This window comes from Moschus berezovskii, chromosome 3 (assembly GCF_049115385.1).
Source record: "Moschus berezovskii isolate FMDL1 chromosome 3, NW_MosBer_1.0, whole genome shotgun sequence".
Classification (NCBI taxonomy): Eukaryota; Metazoa; Chordata; class Mammalia; order Artiodactyla; family Moschidae; genus Moschus; species Moschus berezovskii.
Window position 1 is genome coordinate 102,599,286 of NC_142462.1, and position 23,961 is coordinate 102,623,246.

Genomic DNA, 23,961 nt, shown 5'->3' on the forward strand with positions numbered 1-23,961 from the left:
CCAGAAGTAGCAAAGTGTAGAGCAGGCACCTACAGTCCTGTAGCTTCTCCCAGAACCATCAGAGGCTACTGCAGATAGACCAGGGCACATGGGGCCCACATGGTACAGAGCTAAGAAAAGCTGTTTTAAATCAACCACCGCCCTTAAAACTCTTTGGGGGTAGGTCACATTTGGAGTAAGGGAGTCTTGAAAGGCAGGGAGGGGACTTTTCTCTTAACAGCGGAAGGAGCTTCCTAACAGCCTTCCTTCTCTGCATTGTGCCTGGGTCAGCAAGTTCTAGGGGAGCTGTGTCCTCAGGTCCTGAGGGGGCTGGGGCCTGTCAGGGCACTCAGCAAGCTGTGAAAGCACTCTGGAGGAAAAGGGAGGCTCCTCTACATTTCCCTTTCCCGCAGGCCTGCCCTGGTTTTTCATGATGTCATCCATTCATCATTGTGAGCTGATTGGTGGCCCCAGGCCTTGGCTGGCTGCCCAAGGCCAGGAGGGAAGAAAGAGGACCCAGGACAAAGGCGCAGCAGGCCCCTGAGTATGTGCGGAAATGTCATCAGTTCCACATAGAAAGACTTGGAACAAATCGAAGAAGACAGTAAAAGTCACAAGATCCTATCCAACCTTCCCTTCCCTGAATGCCTGGGAAGAATTCAGGGGCCTCTTTCCTGTGGATGGGGAACCAAATCCTGGAGTGGGCCTGGGTGTGGAGGAGGGACTGCTCTGCCAGATGGTTCATTCTTCAGAATTCAACCTGTTTCCTGAATCAGTGGTGTTTGAAAGCAACTTTGTCCAGGTACTCTTGGGCCGCTCCAAATGGCACTCCTTGATTCCTCTAAATCTCTTCCCACAATGTGACGGAGAGTCTGTCCCTGGAACTGGAGTGGAGTGACAACTGAGGCAAAGAGAGGAACCAAAGGCAAGGCTACCCACACCTGACCCCGATGTTGCAGAGCCCCAGATAGGCTTTCTCCTGCAGTCACTCTGGGGAGAGAGGTCGAGGGTTCTCTGCTCTGAGTGGAGGGTTGGATCTCTGAATCCCTTAGTTAACTTCATCCTCCAGGCTGTCAGTTCAAAGTAGATGAACACAGAGGCAGTAAAATGAGATGCTATTTAGGGCTTTAGAACAGAAATGCTGATGGGTGAAAGAATAGAAGTCGGGCACCCAGAGAGATCTAGGCTCAGAGTCTGGTCCACTTTTTGCTCATCAGGAGATGTCACGGTACAGGTGACCTGCACACCAGTTTTCTCTGTTGTAAAAGAGGTGGGATTGACCTGGCTGTTCCAGGAAACATGGGAAGCAAAGGCCTCAGTACAGGAGCACTCAGTTCATTTTGTTTCCTTGCCTGGGCTCTCCTTAGGCCAGATGGGACCCAGAATAAACAGCACTTGGGGGTTACAGGGGCCTGACAGTGAAAAAAAGATGCAGGAGATAATAGGGCCCCTCAAGAAAGTGCCAGGGACAGGTTTTTTAAATAAAAGCCAGAAAACAGTCTGGGGAGGGAAGTGTGACACATGTCAGGAAACTCTTGTGGGCAATTGCTAATATTGGGTTGATCAAAAAGTTCATTCGATTTTCCCATATCAGCTTAAAAAACCCAAGTGAACTTTTTGGTCAACCCACAACAGGCAAAGTAAATACTGTTACAGTTGTTTAACCAATATAGGTTTAACTGTGGTTCCAAACAAGTGATGACTTTGCCCCCATCAGTACTGGAGCCATGTCTGAAGCCATTGGCCATGTCTGAATGAAGCATTTTGGATTGTCACAATTTGAGGGTGGGGTTGGGGTGGTCACTTCTATCCACATCTATTGGGCAGAGGCCATGGATGCTGCAACACACAGGAGAGCCTGCTCCCCCCAATTATCCAGCCCCAAATGTGAACAGTGCCGAGTTTGAGAAGCTCTCACGTGAAACATGCTGCTGCTCCTGCCAAATGCTCAGACGGTGCCTGGGGGACTGCTTTGCAGGTCAGAAAGGGCAGGAACTGGATAGACATCTACAAAGCCTCCAACACCATGGCCCTGGGGGTGACTTCCTCCGTGCCCTGCCTGCCTCTTCCCAACATCCTCCTCATGGCCAGCGTCAAATGGCACCATGGGCAGAACCAGACATGGAACAAACCATCCACAGCCCCCAAGATCATCCTGAAGAGGTGAGCCTCCTGAAGTGGGGCAAAGGGGGAGGCACATAACATAGACAGGAAGGAGGGCCAGTCTACATCCCCACTTTCCTTCTTGTTGCATTCACTGCACTGAATTCTTAGGGAGTCTCTCTACTTTGGGGCAAAGGACAAGGAAGCCAAGGGGTCTAGGAGATGAAGCGTTGGTTGGGAGATGCAGGTTCTAGACCTTATGCAACTGACTAGACTCAAAACAATTTTTGAGTCCCAAGTTACTTGATGCATTTCAGTTTTCCTACTGGTAAAGTGAATTGAATGAAGTCTTACTTGGAACTGTAATATTATGCTTGTCCAGGATGCAATGGTCCTTTTATTTATTTTTTCAGATTTCCAACTTCTTATTTTGTATTGGTGTATAGCCGATTAACAATGTTGTGGTAGTTTCAGGTGAACAGCAAAGTGACTCAGCGATACATACACTTGTATCCATTCTCCCCACATATCCTCCTCCCATCCAGGCTGGCACATAGCACTGAGTATAGAGTTCCATGTGCTATACCCTTGCTGGTTATCCATTCTGAATACAGCAGTGTGCAGTGGCCCTTTTAGATGCTTGAGCCTCTTCAAGTAATTTGCAGGATATCTCAAGAATCTCTACATATTCCCAGAAGCTCAAGTTAACCTGTCATTGCTCCATGTTGCTTCAATAATAAACCTCTCCGTTATGTTCTAAGCACCCCCTACAGCAAGTGCATCCCAGTTCAGCTGACTAATCCCAGATCCAAAGCCAGCTCCCTGAACTTTAGCTTCTTTGGGAAGAGTAATTGAGGTCTTAAGGTCAATGAATGGACAAGCTGGACAGTGGGACCCAGCTCCCGTTGTTCTATCAAGAAGAAAATTAAAAATCCCTATGATCCCAGCTACCTTACTCCCAGGCTGCCCCTCTCAAGCAGGATTCAGGGAACACCAGCATGAGAATCATGGCAGGATAGGTGGAGGTTAAAATGCAGATTGCAGGGCCCCATCCCAGACCTACTGAATCTAAATCTTTGGGGTATCTTCAGGTGTCTGCATTTTAACCAAGCTCCCCAGGTCAATCTGATCTCCCTAAAGTTTGAGAACCACTGTGCTAACCATTCACCAAAGCCTTGGTCCTAAAGAAGGTGCTCTTCATTTTAATGAAGACAGTGTTGGACCATGTGTGTTGTCAACGTGTGTCTTCCCTTGCGCCTTCAGGATTCTCCCATTGAAGTTTGTAGAGCTCCAGGTCTCTGACCGCCTTCAACGTGTCCTGCGGTTGAGGACAGTCACAGAGAAGATATACTATCTAAAACTCCACCCTGACCATCCTGAGACTGTCTTCCACTTCTGGATCCGGCTCATTCAAATTCTGCAGAAGGGCCTGTCTATCACCACCAAAGACCCCAGGATTCTTGTCACTCACTGCCTGGTACCCAAGAGTAGCTGCAGTCCCTCAGGAGACTCACAGGTAAGTGGACACTATAGCCTCCTCCAGCCAAGGCCAGAGCTGAGCTGTAGAGCTTTGGTAAGCTGATATGGGAGCACCCTGGGAAGGTGATTCCTGCCTTCAGTTCAGTCGCTCAGTCGTGTCCGACTCTTTGCGACCCCATGAATCACAGCACGCCAGGCCTCCCTGTCCATCACCAACTCCCGGGGTTCACTCAAACTCATGTCCATCGAGTCGGTGATGCCATCCAGCCATCTCATTTTCTGTTGTCCCCTTCTCCTCCCGCCCTCAATCCTTCCCAGCATCAGAGTCTTTTCCAGTGAGTCAACTGGTCGCATGAGGTGGCCAAAGTATTGGAGTTTCAGCTTTAGCATCAGTCCTTCCAATGAACACCCAGGATTGATCTCCTTCAGAATGGACTGGTTGGATCTCCTTGCAGTCCAAGGGACTCTCAAGAGTCTTCTCCAGCACCACAGTTCAAAAGCATCAATTCTTCAGCGATTCCTGCCTTAGGCCTTTTCTAATCATTTTATTGATTAAAATTCACCTAAGTGTACAGATCAGCATTTTCAGTAAATGTATAGGGTTCTGCAACCATCACCTCAATATCTATCACCCTAAAAAATTCCCTCATGCCCATTTGCAGTCATTCTGTTCCTACTTTCTGCCCTAGGCAACCACTGATCTGTCTTCAAACTCTACTCATATTCCTGAAACATTTCATATACATGGAATCCTATAATATATAGTGTTTTGTGTATGGCTTCTTTCACTTACTGTGAGGTTTTTCAAGTTCATTCATATCATAGCATGAGGCCAACTCTATGTTAGTCACAGATTATCAATAATTTCTTCCTTTTTATTGCTGAATAGTATTCCACTGCATGGATATACCACATTCTGTCTGTCTAGTCACCAGCTGATGGACATTTGGATCATTTTCGTGCATGCGTGCTCAGTCCTGTCCAACTCTTTGAGATCCCATGGATTGCATCCCACCAGGCTCCTCTGTCCATGGAATTTTCCAGGCCAGAATACTGGAGTGCGTTGCTCTTTCCTCCTCCAGGGGATCTTTCTGGCCCAGGGATTGAATCTGCATATCCTGTATCAGCAGGCAGATTCTTTACTGCTGCACCACCTGGGAGACCTTTGGATTATTTCATTTGGGCCTATTATGAATAATGCTGCTGTGAACATTTGTGTACAAGTTTTTGTATAGATGTATGTTAGGGTATGTTTTCATTTGTTGTGGGTAGAGTCCAAGAATTTGGAATTGCTGAGTCATATGGTAAGCTTGTGTTTAAACAGGCAAACCTTTTCCCAAAGTGACTGTACCATTTACATTCCCACCAGGAACGAGAGGGGGTTTCACTTTCTCTACATCTTCACCAACAATGGTATTATCTTCTTAATTAAAGCCATTCTAGGGAATATGTTGGGTTTTTAATTAGGATTTCCTGTCAAAGAACTTTTCATTGACTTGTTAACCATTTACATATCTTCTTGGTGAAATTTCTATTCAAATCTTTTGCTTATTTTTAATTTTTTTTATTGAGTTGTAAGAGCTCTTTGCAAATTCTGGATACAAGTTCTTTATCAGATATACGACTTGTAAATATTTTTTCCCATTCTGTGAGTTGTCTTTTCATTTTATTAATGATGTTTTCTAAGGAGCAAAAGTTTAAAATTTTGATGAAGTTCAGTTTATCAATTTTTTCTTTAATAGATCTGACTTTTAGTGGTGTATCTAAAAACTCTTTGTTCAACCCAAAGTCACAAAGGTGTTATCCTATATTTTCTTCAAGAAGTTGTATAGACTTCTTTTTAAAAAAAAAATTTTTTTTTTTGGTCACATCACATGGCATGTGGGATCTTAGTTCCCCAGCCAAAGATTGAATCCGAGCCCCTGCCATTTGAAACATGGAGTCTTAACCACTGAACCACCAGGGAAGTCCCTAGACTTAGCTCTTACATGTAGGTCTTTTATCCCTTTTGAGTTAATATTTTTGTATGATGTGAGGTAAGGGTACATTTTAAAGTAATTTTTTTTGGCATGTGGATGTTATAACTGTTCTAGTACCATTTGTTAAAAGACTATCCTTCCCACATTGAATTGTCTTGGCATTGAACCGTAAATGTAAGGATTTATTTCTGGCTTCTCAGTTCTGTTCCATTGATCTGTTTGCCTGTTCTTGTGCCAAAACCACAATGTCTTGATAAATGAAGCTTTATAGTAAGTTTTTTGAAACTTCTGAATTTTAATTTTTGAAATTGGGTGTTGTAAATCTTCCAATTTTGCTCTTTTTCAGATTGTTTTAGAATAGCCAATTCCAGATCTTCTGCATTTCCATGTAAATTTTAGGATCAACTTGCCAATTTCTGCCAAAAAACCAAACAAACCTGCTGGAATTTTGATAAGGACATGTTGAATTTATACAACAATTTGGGGAAAATTGCCATCTTGACAATATTGTCTTTCAGTACATATGTATAAAAGTCTTTCCATTTATATCAATCTAATTTAATTTCCCTTAGCAATGTTTGCAGCTTTCAGTTTATAAGTTCTGTACTTCTGTGCTTCTTTTGTTCAATATATTCCTAAGTATTTGATTGTTGTTGATATTATTGTGAATGGAATTGTGTTGTCTTAATTTTGTATCACTTATTGAAAGTATATAGAAATAAAATTGATTTTTGTGTATTGTTGATTAGCTGTAGTAGTTTTCATGGATTCCTTAGGATTTTCTACATATATGCATATATCCTTGTTATCTGCAAATAAATACAGCTTAATTTCATTTCTCATTTGGATCCATTTATTTGTTTATTGCTTATTGCATTAGTTAGAACCTTCAGTACAATGTTTAATAAAAGTAACAAAAGCAGACATCCTTGCCTCATTCCAGGTATCGGGGGAAAATATCCAGTCTTTCACTAAGTATGATATTAACTACGGGATTTTTGTAGATGCCCTTTATAAGATAGAGGAAATTCCTTTCTATTCCTTATCAAGAGTTTTTATCATGAATGGGAATTAGATTTTGCCAAATGCTTTTTCTCTCTCTACTAAGATGATCATATTGTTTGTTCTTTATTCTATTAATATAGTATATTGTTGTTGTTTAGTTGCTAAGTTGTGTCCAACTCTTTGCAACCCCATGGACTATAGCCTGCCAGACTCCTTTGTCCATGTCCATAGGATTTCCCAGGCAAGACTAGTGGAATGGGTTGCCATTTTCTTCTCCAGGGGATGTTCCCAACCCAGGGATGGAACCCAGGTCTCCTGCACTGGCAGGCAGATTCTTTACTACTGAGCCAACAGGGAAGTCCATATATTATATTACTTTATTTTTATATATTAAAACAGCCTTGTGTTCCTGCAATAAATTACATTACATTACGTTGTATATGATCCTTTCTATATAGTTTGACTTGGTTTGCTAGTATTTTGTTAAAAGAGTTTTGCACCTACGTTCGTTAGAGATATTGGTCTGTAGTATTCTTATGATAGCCTGGCTTTGGTATCAGAGTAATACTTGCCTTATTGAGTAATTTAAAAAGTGTTCCTGCCTCCTCTGAGTTTTTGAAGAATTGATGTTACTACTTCTTTAAATATGAGATAGAAATCAGGGAAGCCACCTGGGCCTTTTTGCCTCAGGCCTTAGAGTCTAATGAACTGAGGCCTGATGTGTGAGCTACAACATAAGCTCCACAATGGCTGAGATTTTTGTTTTTTTCACTGAGATTCCCCAGTGTCTGGCAAATAGTTGATATTCAGTAAATATTAACATTAAATGAACATGAGCAGCGTGCATAAGTAGGGGGTATCCCAGGTGGTGCAGTGGTAAAGAATCTGACTGCCAATGTGGGAGATGCAAGAGATAAGGGTTTGATCCCTGGGTCAGGAAGATCCCCTGGAGGAGGAAATGGCAACTCGCTTCAGTATTCTTGCCCGGAAAATTCTATGGATGGAGGAGCCTGGTGGGCTACAGTTCATGGGGCCTCAGAGTCTTACATGACTGAGCATGTGCACACAAACCTGCCTCCCCCCGCCCCGCACAACTAGAACATCTGAAGGGTATCACAGGCAACAAGAAAAAAGGCAGTTTTATTTTGGCATAAAAAGCACCTCAACACAGGATATTTCTTAGAGAAATGAATTTAAAAGCATTAAATTTCTACAATAAACATTTAACCCCCTCTATTTAAATATAAAACCAAGTACGGTAAGTTTTATTAAAGTTTATATTAATAGACTGTTCAATAACATAGTAAGGTATGTTAAGAATAGCTTACCTACACTAAATTATGTTTAAAGTTTTCAATAACAATATTATTCTTAGGACATCAAAGGAAATTTATAACAATAGAGATCAAAACAAACATATAGCCTCAGAATTGCCTCTCTGAGCTGCTGGCATGGCTTTGTCTGAAGGAACACTTTAGGTTCTAACACTTTAGGGTCTAGACCATAATATTAGGAAAATGCAGATGCTAAGACCTTAACAACCTGGCTCTGTTTTTCTTTCCTCCATCTAGTTAGTACAGAAGAAACCCCAAGCTTCCCAGCCCAGCGAGAGCCTCATGCAGCTGATGGCCAAAGGGGAGAGTGAGGCCCTCTGTCAGATCTTTGCGGACTTGCATCAGCACAACCTGTTCAGGTACATGACTCAAATCCAGCCAGCTTGATGTCCCCAGGTGGTCTGCCCCAGAGACCCAGAAACCAAGGAATCTGGTTAAGGGGCGCAAGGAAGAATTCTGCCCTTCCATATCCAACCCAGTCTGCATTCTTGACTCAGGGAAAACTTTTCCTGGTCTCTTTGCCTGATTGTCCTCCACAAGCACTGTGGGCTTGACTTCAGAGGAGGATATTCACAAAAAATGAAAAGTAACCTCTCCAATATTAAGAATCAGTTAGTAACACAGTGGAAAAGTAAAACCTAATTTCTAATCTAGTTCCTATATTTCCTACTGAGAAACAATCAAAACGTTGTTTAAAACATCCTCTATCACTGAGTTCCTTTACCTACATACTTGGCCTCTGTTTGGACTTTACGGAGCTTCTGTGGTCATTTTTTTAAGTGTTTTCCGGAAAGCTCCCTCATGTAGGCCTGTCTCCTCCATGTCTGAGGAAATGGCATTGTAGGTACAGATGACTTAGGGTTGACTCTTAGGACTAGCTGGTATGAGAGAGGCAAAACTAGAGAGCACTTAGACCTCAGGGCACCACGGCCAGAGAGCGGAGATCAAGTGGGAACCGGACATGAACTTGACATGTGGCGTCAAAGAAAAGGGAGAACAGAAAGAAATGAGCAAATGTCACCAGAAGAGAAAAACACCAGAGAAGGAGATTTTGTCATAACAGGGACCAGCAACTCAGAGACAGAAATTAAAAAAGAAAGTTTTTTTTGTGTGTATGAGTGCCAGTAATAAGCTGAAAATCAGGAGAGTTCAGAGGAGTCTCATAGTGGGGAAGTGCTCACAGAGGTTTGGACCCAAGTCACTGCTCTGACTATGAGCTCTTGGGCACATTGCTTAATCTGCTGGGTCTCAGTTTTCAGATCTATAAAGTGGAAATTATGATAATGCCAACCTCATCCAGATAGTGTCAGTATAAAATGAACCCATATGCACCAAGTGTTTGGCTGGTCCTCAGCAAATTTAGAGGCAGTTATAAGTTAACTCTCAATAAATATTAACTTGTATTCTAACTTGGGCTGAAAGTAGAAAAGTGTTAACACAAGAAAAAGACTTATTAGTTGCCCGCTGTTGAAGAATTTTTTATACTGGCGTTGTCAATCGGTATATCACACAGAGATCTGTAATGAAGAAGTTCCAGGGTAAGATATCACATTCTGAACAGGAGAGCTCTGGACTTAATACAGCAATTTTTTTTTTTTTTTTTTGGTCATGCCGTTCAGCTTGTGAGCTCTTAGTTCACTGACCAAGGGTGGAACTCCTGAACCCAGGCAGTGGAAGTGCAGAGTTCTAACCACTGGACCATCAGGGAATTCCCAGAACAAGATATTCTGATGCAACTTTTTGATTGGCTCAAAATGTTAACTCACAGATTTTCTTTATTACTCTTAGGACAGCCTCTGCTTATACCTCATTAGCCACACCTATATTTAGCCAAAGCTATGCAGCCATGAAGTTAAAAGACGCTTACTCCTTGGAAGGAAAGTTATGACTAACCTAGATAGTATATTAAAAAGCAGAGACATTACTTTGCCAACTAAGGTCTGTCTAGTCAAGGCTATGGTTTTTCCAGTGGTCATGTATGGATGTGAGAGTTGGACTGTGAAGAAAGCTGATCGCCAAAGAATTGATGCTTTTGAACTGTGGTGCTGGAGAAGACTCTTGAAAGTCCCTTGGACTGCAAGGAGATCCAACCAGTCCATTTTGAAGGAGATCGATCCTGGGTGTTCATTGGAAGGACTGATGCTAAAGCTTAAACTCCAATACTTTGGCTACCTCATGCGACGAGTTGACTCACTGGAAAAGACTCTGATGCCTGGAAGGATTGGGGGCGGGAGGAGAAGGGGACGACAGAGAATGAGATGGCTGGATGGCATCACCGACTCGATGGACATGAGTTTGAGTGAACTCCAGGAGTTGGTGATGGACAGGGAGGCCTGGCGTGCTGTGATTCATGGGGTCGCAAAGAGTTGGACACGACTGAGCGACTGAACTGAACTGAACTGATGGTTTTTCCAGTAGTCATGTATGGATGTGAGAGTTGGACCAGAAAGAAAGATAAGCATCAAAGAATTGATGCTTTCAAATTGTGGTGCTGGAGAAAACTCTTGAGAGTTCTTTGGACTGCAAGAAGATCAAACCAGTCAATTCTAAAGGAAATCAACCCTCAATATTCATTGGAAGGACTGAAGCTGAAGCTCCAACACTTTGGTCACCTGATGTGATGAGTCGACTCATTGGAAAAGACCCTGATGCTGGGGAAGATTGAAGGCAAAAGGAGAAGGGGTGGCAGAGGATGAGATGGTTAGATAGTAACACCGACTCAATGAACATGAATTTGATCAAACTCCAGGAGATAGTGGAAGGCAGAGGAGCCTGGTGTGCTGCAGTCTGCTGTTGCTACTTCTAAGTCGCTTCAGTCATGTCTGACTCTGTGTGACCCCACAGACGGCAGCCCACCAGGCTCCCCCGTCCATGGGATTTTCCAGGCAAGGGTACTGGAGTGGGGTGCCATTGCCTTCTCCAATATAGTCACTAGCAGTCTGTTAATGAAAGAAAGGAATGTCTTAAAACTCAGTGCTGCAGTCTATGGAGTTGCTAACAGTGGGACACGACTTAGAGACTGAATAACAATAGCCACACCCAGTTGCAAAGGAGGCTGGGAAATGAAGCCTCCACTCCTCATAGCCATGGGCCCAACACAAAATTAGATGCTCTGCCTCAGCAGGAGAAGGGAAGAAGGGATGCTGGGGGCCTACTGGCAGTCTCTGGCAGAGAGATTTTAATATCTCTGAAAGGTCAGAGAAGTTGAAGACCTGAAGGGAAAACTCACAGAAGTCACATAAAGGATGAGGAAAGCTGTGCAGGCTAAAGGAACAAATGGGTATAAGACTGAGGCTTCGCCCTGAGTAAGAAGCTTGAGTCAGTGTAGAGAAAGGGAAGGAAGATCAGTGGGGAAGTGGGGATGTTGGTAGGAGGATATATGTAGACGTGGGCAGGGCCCAAGCCAGGCAGGGAAGCCATGCGAATGGATTTAAGCTTTAAGTGTAACAGGAACCTTAGCAGCATTTTAAATAGGGAAGTGATGTGATCCCATTTACATTTTTAAAAGGTCAAGCTGGCTGCTGCTGTGACAGCAATTTGAAGAGAGGGAGGCTAGGTGTGAAGGGACCAGCCAGGGAGCCATGGCAACCGAGTCTGGGCTGTCATGTACAAGACGGATCAGAGGGATGCAAGAAACAGGGAATATTTAATTTTTGCTTCCCCATCTCAAACAATTACTTTGTACAGATGTTTAGTTTCTTCTCTTTCATTTCCCAGCATGAAGCCCTGGAGTGATGATTTTTCTCATTTAGGCAGGTTCTGGTCTGGTTGCAGTTTTAGCAGTTTTTGCACATCAACAGCAATATATATGCAACTTACAGCAAATAAAATAAATGGCTGAGATGCCAAACAGATGGAGTCACGCCCACTCCTCCTCAGCAAAATCAGCGTCAAGGGTTCTGCTCCCCAAACCCTACCCCATCCTACCTTCCCCTTCTCTAGTTTTCCTTCTGGTGCTTTAATATGGGTCACATCCACCCAATATAGCCACAGCTGTCCTTTTTCATATTTATATCTGCCTCTAAAGCTTTTGTTGCATCAGGAAAAGTATAACGAGAAACAAGACTTAAAACAAGAGTCTCATGCTCTATTCTTTTCCTTCTGATCTTCATTTCCTCGATCCTGAAATGACTGGAGTTCCAGGAGCAGCAAAAAGACAGAGAACAAAAAGGACAGCTCAGGTAAGGGAGGGCACAGGGCACCCGCATCTTGGAGAATTTTTCTGCTCTGCAGACACAGGAATAAAATTCCCTCCAGCCCCCCAACCCAACTTTCCTGTGCTGTCAGGATCACCATTATCCTCCTGTACCTTGGTTCTACTTCTTCTGGGATCTGCGGTCACCATAGTCTATTTGGCACCACATCACCCCAGTTTCTTTCTTTGAAATATTCTTTAGATTCTTGAGTTCATTTCCAAGCCCACAGATCCTACCCTAGTCCACTTTATCATCTCTTGACTGGGCCACTGCAGCAATCTCCTGCTAGTTCATTCATTCATTCAAAAACACATATTGAGCACTTGGTAAGTGCCAAACACTGTTGAAGGCTTTGGAGTCACAGTGAAAACACAGCACCCCATTCAGGGGTTTATAGTTTTTGGAGTCAAATGGGTAAATTCCCAAATCACAAAACCTCTCCTTCCAGGCAACATTCAAAGCTCAAGACTGGGGTGCTCCTGTCTTGAGGGCACAAAGGCAGAACTCAGTCACTCCTCCTGGGAAGCTCTCCCGGCAGACCTGGGGTCTGTGCTGAGTCACAGAGGATGAGTACAAGTGGGCTGGCTGAGGCCGATGAGGCAGGGATCCTAGAGAGAGACAGAGTCTGTGTGAGACGGCATGAAACCTTCTGGAAACGGCGGCCACTTCCCGATGCAGTCTCAGGTTCTAGTTTACCCCACATCCACTCATTCTGGCATGGCTGATCCTGCGTGAACTTTCCATCTCTTACCCATCTCACCTGATTACTCTCTCCTCCTTAATTGGGAGCTCTCTGCCTCCTCTTCTCCAGCTTAAATCTTCTGCTCTGGTCAAACCTCAGCTATCCTTTCCCATGACTTATTCATCCTCCACTGCTCCCTTCTTCCTGACGCCACTCTAAATCCTGCCTAATCATCAGGATACACTCACAAGTGGGGCTTCCCCAGTGACTCAGCATTAAGAATCCGTCTGCAATGCAGGAGACACGGGTTCATCCCTGGGTCAGGAAGGTCCCCTAGAGAAAGAAATGGCAACCCACTCCAGTATTCTTGCCTGGAGAATTCCATGGACAGAGGAGCCTGGAGGGTCGCAAAGAGTCAGACACGACTTAAGAGACTAAACAACGACACTCACAACACCTTCCTGTCCAGGCACATCTTGCTGTGCTCATAACCTCTGTTTCATAACATAAGTTCCCTAATTGTTTCATAGGTTTAAGTCTTATTTCTTCAACCAATACTAAACTTTTTTTGTGTGTGTGCCTCTGAATTCCTACAGTGGGAAGCACAGGTCTGAGAACACAATAGGAACTCAATAAATATTCATGCACCACATCCCTAAGAAATTATTCCTCCAAATCGGCTCATAATGCAGCCAGAATATCATGTTATATTATCCAAACCAAGGATTCAAACTCAAACATATGCAGGTGTTATAAAGGAGTAAAGAGTCTATGTGTCATAGATATAAGAAATGGCCAATTTTTCTCTCATCCCTATTATTCGTAAAACAACAGCTGGGCATTGAAGAGACAATAGGGAGTGATGGGGACTGTGGCAAAGAAAAAGTGAATGTTTCAACTAAAGTTTCATTAATGGTTGCCATGCTGCAACGCAGGCCTGGCATTGCCAGATAATCTGATTTTTCAAGAAAAAACAAAACTCTGAATTTTTATATCACATACACCCCCATTCCCCACTTCATAAAACTCTAGTGTGAAAGTGATAGTTGTTCAGTCGTGTCTGATTCTTTGTAAACCCATGGACTGTAGCCCTCCAGGCTCCTCAGTTCTTGGAATTCTCCAGGCAAGACTACTGCAGTGGGTTACCACTCTATTTTCCAGGGGATCTTCCCAACCCAGAGACTGAACCCGAGTCTCCCGCATCACAGGCCGCATCTGAGCCACCAGGGAAGCCCAACAAAGTACAGTATAGGCCAAAAAGTTAGTGGGCAAACAAAAGGGAGATCTGCAAACCAAAGTGAGCCTGGAGGCTGCCAGTTCTCAGCCCCTGTTCTCTATGGTAAGCAGACCTGACTGCTGGCCCACATTTTCTGCAAGTCCAGAACTGCATTCTCATATTATGTGACTGCTAATACAGTGGTGAATCATTAATGTGTTTACACATACATTCAAACACACACACATGTACAAACACATACACTCAAAACATATCCCATGAGATTAGTGTTGAAAAAGACAGAGCTAGAGAATCTTTCAAACTTATTTCTAGGACTTGAGAGAACAGCTAGAATTTCAGAGTCACAGGACATCTGTGTCATGGGAACTGTTGCCCCCAAGATGTCCCTAGGCTGATGCAATTAATGATCCTGGGATGTCCTTAGGACCCTGTTCTTTCCTTGGAGCTGAAGGAACCCCTCTTTTCTCTTTGGGCCAAGTAGCATACACTTTCAGTTTGGAAGGACGCTCACACCCCAGCCTCTTAAAACTTTTGGATGATGAGGGAGACAGAGACAGAGCTACGTTTGGAAAGCCAGCATCCCCAGGTGTACCTGTGTAGCTGAACATGTCACTTCCCCATTTGTGGGTGATATGATCTATATGATCCTTCCTAAACTTCAATGTGCAAATGCCCCCTTAGGGATCTTGTTAACATACAGATTCTGATTCAGAGCATCTGGGCAGACCTGAGACTGCATTTCTCACATGCTCTGGGTGATGCCAAAGCTGCTGGGCTGTGAGCCACCCTTAAGTAGCTCAAGCCAAGTGGACCAAGAACAGGCTCTGGCTTCAGGCCATCTGGGTTTAAGGGCATTGCCTGTTCAGCTAGCTGAATCTCCTGGGGAAATTCACTTGGTTAACCTCTCCAAGCCATGTTGGTTGCCTTGTTTTATGGGTACTGCCTGGTGACATGATGTAGTGGTAAAAACACAGGCTCTGTTGCCTGGCTATCTGGCTTGCGATTCTGGCCTTGCCTCCTCACGATGTGACCATGGGTAAGTGACTTCACCTTGCTGGGCCTCAAAATCCTCAGGCATCAAATGGGGACTATGGCAGCACTGATCTCTCGGAGGTTGCTGTGAGGGTTAAAAGAGCATTAATGTGTGTAATTGTTTGGAATAGTGCCTGGCCCGTAATAAGCACCTCACAAATGTTGGCTGGAACCTGTGAGTGTGCTCTGTGAATTAAAGTACAAACAATTGCATTCCTTTTTGACCTAGGGAAAAAAACCTCTCCGAGTGAAGACTCCATCCCTTGCACCCGTGACCTCAGTTGGAGGGATTCATTCACCTATGGAGAGTGGGAAAGAGAGAACCCCTCTGGGCCGCAATCCCTCTCGCTCCTCAGCACTCTGGCAGCCTCCACCGGGCCCCAGCTGGCCCCACTCATAGGTACGGTGACAGCATTCATCCACTGCCTTCCTGGGACAGGCCTGGGTACAGGTTCTAGGGTCTTGGGAATGATTCCAGGAGGCTGTGGGTTGGGAGTGGGAGACTAGCCACAGCTACCTCAACCCTCTTTGTTCTTGCCCTGTTCTTCTCTACCACCAACTGGGCTGAGTGAAACCCTAAGAGTGGCACCTCCAGAGCTACCAGAGGCCCCTGGGCATTCCTGAAAGTGGTTCAAAAGAGATAGAGACTAGCAGGACACGGCTGTCACTACAGCTGCCTTCTCCGTGCTGTGCGGGAGGCATGAGGGGCTGCCTCTGCCGAGGCAGGAGCTCCTTCTCTTTCTCTGGTCTCCATGGGAGTCCCAACCTTCTGATGCATAGAGTGGGAAGGAGGAAGTCCATGAGGAATGAAAGTGAAAGTCACCTCTGACTCTTTATGACGCCATGGACTGTAGCCCACCGGGCTCCCCTGTTCATGGGATTCTCCAGGCAAGAATACTGGAGTGGGTAGCTGATCCCTTCTCCAGGGGATCTTCTTGAGCCAGGTATCGAACCCAAGTCTCCTGCACGGCAGGCAGATTTCTTTACCATCTGAGGCACCAGGGAAGCCCGGGAGGGATGAGGTGTAGGGATCAGATTTCTCTGAGGCCCAGCCCTTATCTTTCCATGCACCAAGGCCTATCCATCCATCCATGTATTCATTTAACATTCATTAAGTATTTCCTATGTGCCTCTGTCTGACCAGAGAGAGATCCTTAAAGAAGGTACAGTGGTTTATGTTTTCTAGAGTAAAATATTACCAATAAGCCACTAACTCTTAAAAGGTACCTGTTATCAACAATTGACGATTTAAAAAACTAACAGAAGTATCTAGGTGCCTATAGAAGAGCTCATAAGGCAAGTTACATCTTATTGAAAGTTTTTCTCTCCTATACTCACAGGAAGTTCTATCTGAGCCACCCTTTCACAGTAGAGAATCATATGACCCTTGCCAACACCATGCTGCAGCATTCAGCTTTCTGTGGGATACTGTCTTTATGGAGGGGAGGAGAAAAGCTGCACCTAAGGAAAAGCTAGAATCATCTCATGCTGACAGCATAGCCTTTCCCTGGAGAATCGCTTGGAAGTATGGCTGCCAGACGAGAAGCGTTTATTCCAGCATTATTCTGGTCCGTAACTTTGCATCCTCACCACCACACATCACCGCATCTCAGCTCCCTTCCAGCACAAGAACATATGCTCTTAGAAGGACCAGGATCAAGAGAGAGAGAAGGAAGGAAAGAGAACCAGAACCAGAAAAGAGGTGGAAGAGAACAAAACAGGGCTGAAGAGGAAGGTGGAGGGCGGAAATCAGAGAAGAGGGGAGACGCAGAAAAGTGGAAACAGAAGGAAACAGAAGAGAGGACCAGAGAAGCACACTGAGAGATGCCTCGCCAAGCTTCTATTTATCTAATTTAAAACTTCAGAGTAAGGCCATATACCAAAAGAGACATGTGTTTTCTTCTCTGCTCAGACTCCTCTGGACAAGGATAAGGGGACAGAAATGAATTCCAGCCAAAGGCCTCTCCTTAAATGTTCCTTTTTGCCATTTTTTCTCCTTAGTCCCTCTGTTTTGATTCAAGCCTTAGACCTTCTTCCTTAGTGCATTTCCTGACTCGAACCTGCTAGCCTGGCCCTGCTGTTCCAAATGGTGGTTTGGGTCTGAAGCTACACAAGTTTCCTGCGGGAGGTTGTAAGACAAGGTGTGTGTGGTAGGGGGAGTTTCTCTTTCTGAGTTTCAGAAATAAGGCTTTCTATTGTCTCAGCCCTACAAACACTGGCTCGATTTCTTTTGGATACCATTCCCCCTTGAAATAGAGTATCTTGTTAGTACTTATTAGATATTCCAAAGAGAGGAGACACAGGCTCAAGTTACAGGTAAATCAGAGGTTCCAGGCTCAAAGTATAAGTAAAATCAAGGGTTCACAAATTATAGATGAAGACAGTCACTAAGGAGGGTCTGCTAGAGAGACCATGGACTGGTCTCTATTTAAAATGCACAATATTGCACATTCAATAAAACCCAGACTATGAGTATTTCAGAAAAGGTACCCAACCTTCCCGTTGGAAAGCTTTTCTGGACATCTTGCTTTTATTTAGGCTATCCTAGGGGAGGGTATTTTTCTTTACTGAAGTGGTTTTCAGACTGAAACATTGGAGGACTAAAAAGTAAGTTCCTCGATCATCACTGCTCTTGCCAAGGATGAGTTATGTCCTAATTCTTGGTGATTTCAGTATCCACAGAGATGATCCTTCCCATACCCTAGTTGCTCTCCTTGTCCTTCATCTTCCTCAGCCACTGACCCCCCGCTCCCTGATTTACCCTAGAGTTTGCCATTAATAACTGCACCCCATCCCATCATTTCTATTCTCCAACTATATACCATCTCCTATCTTTCCCTGAGTCCGATAATCCTTCGACCCCACCAATCCTGCAATTTCTTATTCCTTCTGGGTTTTCATTATCCCTTCCTGTCCTCACATCCTCATTCCCTTCCCCTCCAGTCTAGATTCCATGATCCATCCTGAATATCATCACTCTCTTGTAAGTACCCTCAGTGCCTTGGTACTTATTCCACTTTATTAACTGACAGGTCGAACTCTCCACCATGACACTAAACTTTTTTTTGGCTGCACAAGGTCTTAGTTGCAGTACCTGGGATCTTCAATCTTAGTTGAGGCATGCAGGATCTTTAGTTTTCAGCGTTCAGATTCTTAGTTGCAGGATCTAGTTCCCTAACAAGGGGTTGAACCCAGGGCCCCTGCATTAGGATCATGGAGTCTTAGCCATTGGACCACTAGGGAGGTCCCCATGCCACTGAACTTGCCTAGAGAAAAACCACATGACATACCATCCAGTTTCATCTCAACATTATCTCAGTTCTCAAGCGGGTCCTTAATATTGCCTGGAGCTCATACTGTGTTCCCCTCATCTGCTCTCTCTGCTGAATGGCTATTTCACATCTTCTCCTCCTTTGGGTGGGAGGCTCCCCCAGTGCCTCCTGATGACCCAGCTTCCTATTTCACTGGGAACATAGTAGCAATTGAAAGAGAACTCCAAGTTCTCATGACCACCCCTACCACCTCTGTTAGCATGTAACATATGTGATTTCCCCTGGAAACACTTCCTTCACTTGGCTTCAACACTACTCTCTCCTCTTTCACTGGCTTTTCTTCTCAGTTTCCTTTGCTAATTCATTCTCATCAACACCCCTCCACCACCACCATCACCACCATCTCCAAACACTAGAAATTTCCAGGACTCAGTCTTGTGTCTCTTCTAATCAAACCTCATGGTTCATACCACACATAAACCAGTTACTCCCAAATGTATCTCTCTAACCCAGAACACTGTGATTGCCAACTGCCTACTTGACAACTCCATGTGAATTTCTAATAGGCATCTCAACATGTTAAAAAAAAAAAATCTCTCAATACTGACTTGCTCCCCACAAGGTTTCTTCTCTCCTTGACTTCTATCCAAAACTTGTTCCCCACAAGGTCTTTTCTATGTAAATGGCAGCTCCATATTTCTACTTACTCAAACCTGGAGTCATCTTTGACTCCTCTTTCTCTCCATCTCATTTCCAAACCATCAGGAAACACCTTTAAACTGCTTTCAAAATATACGCACAATCTGACACTTCTCAGAATTTCTACTGTTATCACCCTGGACCAAGCCATCATCATGTGTATTGTTGTAAAAGTCACCTAAATGAGTGGCTTGTTTCTAATCTTACCCTCTTCAATTTCATGTGACCCCCTTATTTTAAAGGTTGGCTTGATTTTTTTTTTTTCTATTGATGGTAATCTACTTTTCCATGACTCAGATAGTGAAGAATCTACCTGAAATGCAAGAGACCCTGGTTCGATCTCTGGATCAGGGAGATCCCCTGGAGAAGAGAATGGCTAACCATTCCACTATTCTTGCCTGGAGAACCCCATGGACAGAGAAGCCTGGCAGGCTACAGTCCATGGGATCACAAAGATTTGAACACGATTGGGTGACTAATACTACTTTTTCTACAGAACATTATTTTAGTTTTTAAAAACATTTTTAAAACAAAGACCTGAAGCAGGTCTTTGTTGCAGCACACAGGATCTTTAATCTTTAGTTGCAACATGTGGGATCTAGTTCCCTGATCAAGGATGGAACCTGGGCCCCCTGCATTGGGAACATGGAGTCTGAGCCACTGGGCCACCATGGAAGTCCCTAATGTGACCCTTTTAAGATCTTAGGCATGTCACTTTTCTGCTTAAAACCTTCAAATGGCTTCCCATCTGTATTAAGGTAATGCTACTTCTGTAAGAAATAAGCCCCAATATATCAGTGGCATAAAATAATCAACAGAACTTCATTTCCCACACGCAGAAAAAGTTCAAGAAAGGTGTCCTGTTCAGGGAGTGGCTCTTTAACAGGACCCTGGGCTCCTTCCATCCTGTGACTTGCCATCTGTGCTACACGGCTCCCAGGGTTGCCATAGAAAGAGCAAGAGCTTGGAGAATGGCTCGTGGCAGGTTTGCATGGCCAGTACTGGAAGTAGTGGACATCATTTGGCCCGACCTCTGTTATATTGCCATATCCCGGGAAAGGGGATGCTGGGAAATGTAGTCCAGCTGTGTCACGGGATGAAGAGGAAACAGTTTGGTAAACAGCCAGTCTCTTCCACATTACGTCAATCATAGCAGCAGCTCAAGACTTTAAAATGGCCTTAAGCCCTCCATGGTGGCCCTCTCATCTTCACCCCCATCCCTGCTGTTACCTCCCTGACCTCATAACCTCTACTCTCCTCAATTACTTTACCCAGCCACACTGACTTGCTGCTGCTGCTCAAACACTCCAAGCAGGCTTCAGAAGCTCAGGACCTTTGCTCTCACTGTTGCCTTTTCCTGGGATGTTCTTCACCAAATTCAGATGTTCACTCACACTCACGTGTCATCTTCTTCATGAGCCTTCTCTGGCTACCCTCTTGAAGATTGCAAACCACTCCTGATGGTCCTAACGTTTCCTTTATCCTTTCCTGCCTTCTTTTTTGAAAAATAATTTATTTGGCTGCACTGGGTCTTAGTTGCGCCATGAGGGATCTTCTGTTGTGGCCCACAGACTCTCAGCTGCGGTGTGCAGGCTCTGGAGCAACTGAGGCTCAGTAGTTGCAGTGCCGGGCTTTAGTTGCTCCTCGGCATGTAGGATCTTAGCTCCCTGACCAGGGATCGAACCCACATCCCCTGTATTGCAAGATGGATTCTTAACCACTGAGCCACTAGGGAAGTCTCCTTTCCTGCCTTATTTTATTCTGAGGCATCTATCACCACCTCTCATTCTATATATTTTGCTTTTGTATATTGTTTATAGGCCACATTCCAGAATATAGGCACCATGAGAGAGTTTGGGGGTCCCCTGGTGACTCCGATGGTAAAGAATCTTCCTGCAATGCAGGAGACCTGGGTTTCATCCCTGGGTCAGGGAAGATCCCCTGAAGAAGGGAATGACTACCCATTCCAGTGTTCTTGCCTGGAGAATTCCATGGAGAGAGTTCTGTCCGTTTTGTTCACTGTTGTACCTCCAGTGCCTAGAACAGTGTCTTGCACACAGGAAACAATACATATGTGGAGTGAATGTTAGCAGCACCATATGAGAACAGTTAGGATGTTTGAAGAACATTATCAGCCTTTTGAGGTTGACATTATTCTATCTGTCATAAACAGTCCTTCAGTGCTTCCCTCACAGTTAGATGGGCCTTGGGTACTGCTATGGTTATATTTCTTAACGTGTGTCAGCCCTCATGTTCTTTTCCTCCTCCACCTACTTTCTAACTCTAGGGCTCCCAAGAGGCCTAATCTGCTTTTCTCTCCTCAGAAACCTCATGTGTTCTCACGGCTCCACCAGCTGCTGCCTGGCCAATGACCCTAAGTATCTCCTCTAGCCTATGGGTTCATTCTTTTTAGATGTTCTCCTATCACCTTAGACTCATCGTGTCTTTAATTCAACTCCATTCCCCTATCTTCCATTCACCTAGCTCATTCTTCCAGTTTCCTACAATTAAAACTTTAAATTTTTGAGTGCTCTTTTTTCAGTTCTTTCTTCTAAGCAGTCACTAAGTCCAGGAAATTCTTATTCCCACTTTTTAAAATTCTTCTGTATACAAGTGTTCATTTGAATTTCTCTTGCTTTGCCTAGGCCAAACCCTCATTCACAGGGAACCTCAGGGATAAAGGGTGCCCCGTCTCTGGCAGAGTCCCATCACCTTATCCAGCCTCTTCTAGGACACTTCCAAGATGGTGGCATTTCCACTAGGCAGCTGTTCCTTGAGGGCTGGGGCCATGTCCTATTCTTTCTGAGTTTACCAGCACCTAGTACAGTGCCTGACTTCAAGGAGGCATTTTCAAAATAATTTTTAAAGTGGCTCCTGATGTAGCCTATTCTACAGTTAACCTGTATGGAGATGTATCTCCCTGACATTACACTTTCAATCTCATTCCACCTGCCACAAAGGCACAAGCTTAGGAACCTTCAGAAGAAGAACCACAATTCCCACTGCCTTCAGCTCAGGAGCCTCAGAGCTCAGGCTCTCCCCTCCCCATCCCCCCTTTTAATCTCCCTCATCCCCTACCTGACCTAAGAATTTACCTCCTACTCTGCCCCCCCATATGCCCTTTTCCGGTTATTCCTTTTGCTAAATAATGCTCAGGAATTTTTTAGCCCAGCCTGAGTTACACCTTCTTTGGAAGCCCTCTCTGGCTGTTACCAAGGGTTATGCCCACGCCTTTGAATTCCCAAAGCATTGGTCAACCTCTCACCTTGATGTTTAAAGTAAACTAAGTTGCTTTGTATTTAACTTTCCCAAGAGCACACTACTTGTCTCAACTGGATTTTAAACTATAGATGCTTTATGTGCTAAGAACACAGTAGGTTTATATTCCATTGGCATTGCAAGGTAGTAGCCCTTAGTGAAGCAAGTGAAAGTCACTTAGTCGTGTCCGACTCTTTGAGACCCCATGGACTGTATAGTCCATGTTATTCTCTAGGCCAGAATACTGGAGTGGATAGCTATCACTTCTCCAGGGGAACTTCCCAACCCAGGGATCGAACCCAGGTCTCCCACACTGCAGGCAGATTCTTTACCAGCTGAACCACAAGGGAAGCCCAAGAATACTGGAGTGCATAGCCTATCACTTCTCCAGGGGATCTTCCCAACCCAGGAATTGAACTGGGTCTCCTGCATTGCAGACGGATTCTTTACCAACTGAGCTATCCTTATTTAATTCTAATTTCATGACTTGAAAATGAATAAGTTTATGATTTCCTGTGTTCCGCTTCAATTGGGACATCATATGGGTTCCACCCATTTAGTTCACTTAACATTATTAAGCATTTACTTTGAACTGGGCAGTAAGTTGAAAGCTTCAGGTACAAAGATGAATAAAGGCAGATCTCTCTGCTGGAGCTTAGTCTGGAGGACAAATGGATAAACAGCGTTTTATAGCAAAATTTGTTCTTCCCAGGTGGCTCTAGCGGCAAAGAACCCACCTGCCAAAAGCAGGAGTCAAGAGAGGATTCCATCCCTGGGTCGGGAAGATCCCCTGGAGGAGGAAATGGCAGCCCACTCCAGTATTCTTGCCTGGGAAATCCCATGGATAGAGGAGCATGGCAGGCTATAGTCCATGGGGTTGCAGACAGTCCGACATGACTGAGCATGCATGAACATACATACCAAAGATACAAAGTGTATTAAGGTAAATAAGGGAGGAATTGCTCTGTCGAGCAAGGTCAGGAAAGGCTTCCACGGCTAACATCAAACTGGGATTTCTGTGAACTGGGACTTGTATTGTCATTCACAAGGCAGAGGATTTGGAAAACAAGCTCATTGTCGGTTGATAATGAAAGACTACAGAGATGTGAAGGGCTTCCCTGGTGGTTCAGACAGTAAAGAATCTGCCTACAATGCGGGAGACCTCGGTTAGATCGCAGGGTCGGGAAGCTCGCCTGGAGGAGGGCATGGCAACCCACTCCAGCATCTTGCCTGGAGAATCCCATAGACAGAAGAACCTGAGAGTCTACAGTCCATGGGGTCGCAAACAGTCGGATAGGACTGAGCGACTAAGCACAGCGCAGAGATATGAAAGGGCGGCAGTTGGAAACATCTAGATGATGGTAGTCATAGCACGGAGTACGTACCCATCTCGGCGGCAGAGCTGAAGGGAAAGAAGTGGGTAAGACTGTTCAACATACTTGGCGAATGATTCAATTAATTCCGCCGTAGTTTCTTGTGGGCATGAAGATAATTAGGATAATTTAAGAAGCCCTGCGGAGGCCGAGTCACGCTCTGCGAACCGGTACGTAGCGGCCAGACAGCCGCGCCCACACGCCAACCTGAGTAAGGGGTTACAACCCGCCGACTTCCCAGGGCCCAGGACAGGAGTTGGGCAGGAATCCTGTCCACGCAACCCGGCGCGCTCGCGGGGACGTGGCGCTTTCCAGCCAATCCCTACTACGCAA

General features: G+C 44.7%; 1 protein-coding gene across 1 annotated transcript; it reads left to right on the forward strand.

The window, feature by feature from the left end:
- Nucleotides 1-535: 535 nt before the first annotated feature.
- Nucleotides 536-16,380, forward strand: GARIN1B (golgi associated RAB2 interactor 1B). Its single transcript, XM_055420179.2, has 7 exons — nucleotides 536-781; nucleotides 1,958-2,142; nucleotides 3,346-3,598; nucleotides 8,117-8,238; nucleotides 12,017-12,060; nucleotides 15,256-15,426; nucleotides 16,367-16,380. Exons 1-7 carry the CDS (start codon nucleotides 536-538, stop codon nucleotides 16,378-16,380), a joined length of 1,035 nt encoding a protein of 344 aa, XP_055276154.1.
- The last annotated feature ends 7,581 nt before the right edge of the window (nucleotides 16,381-23,961 follow it).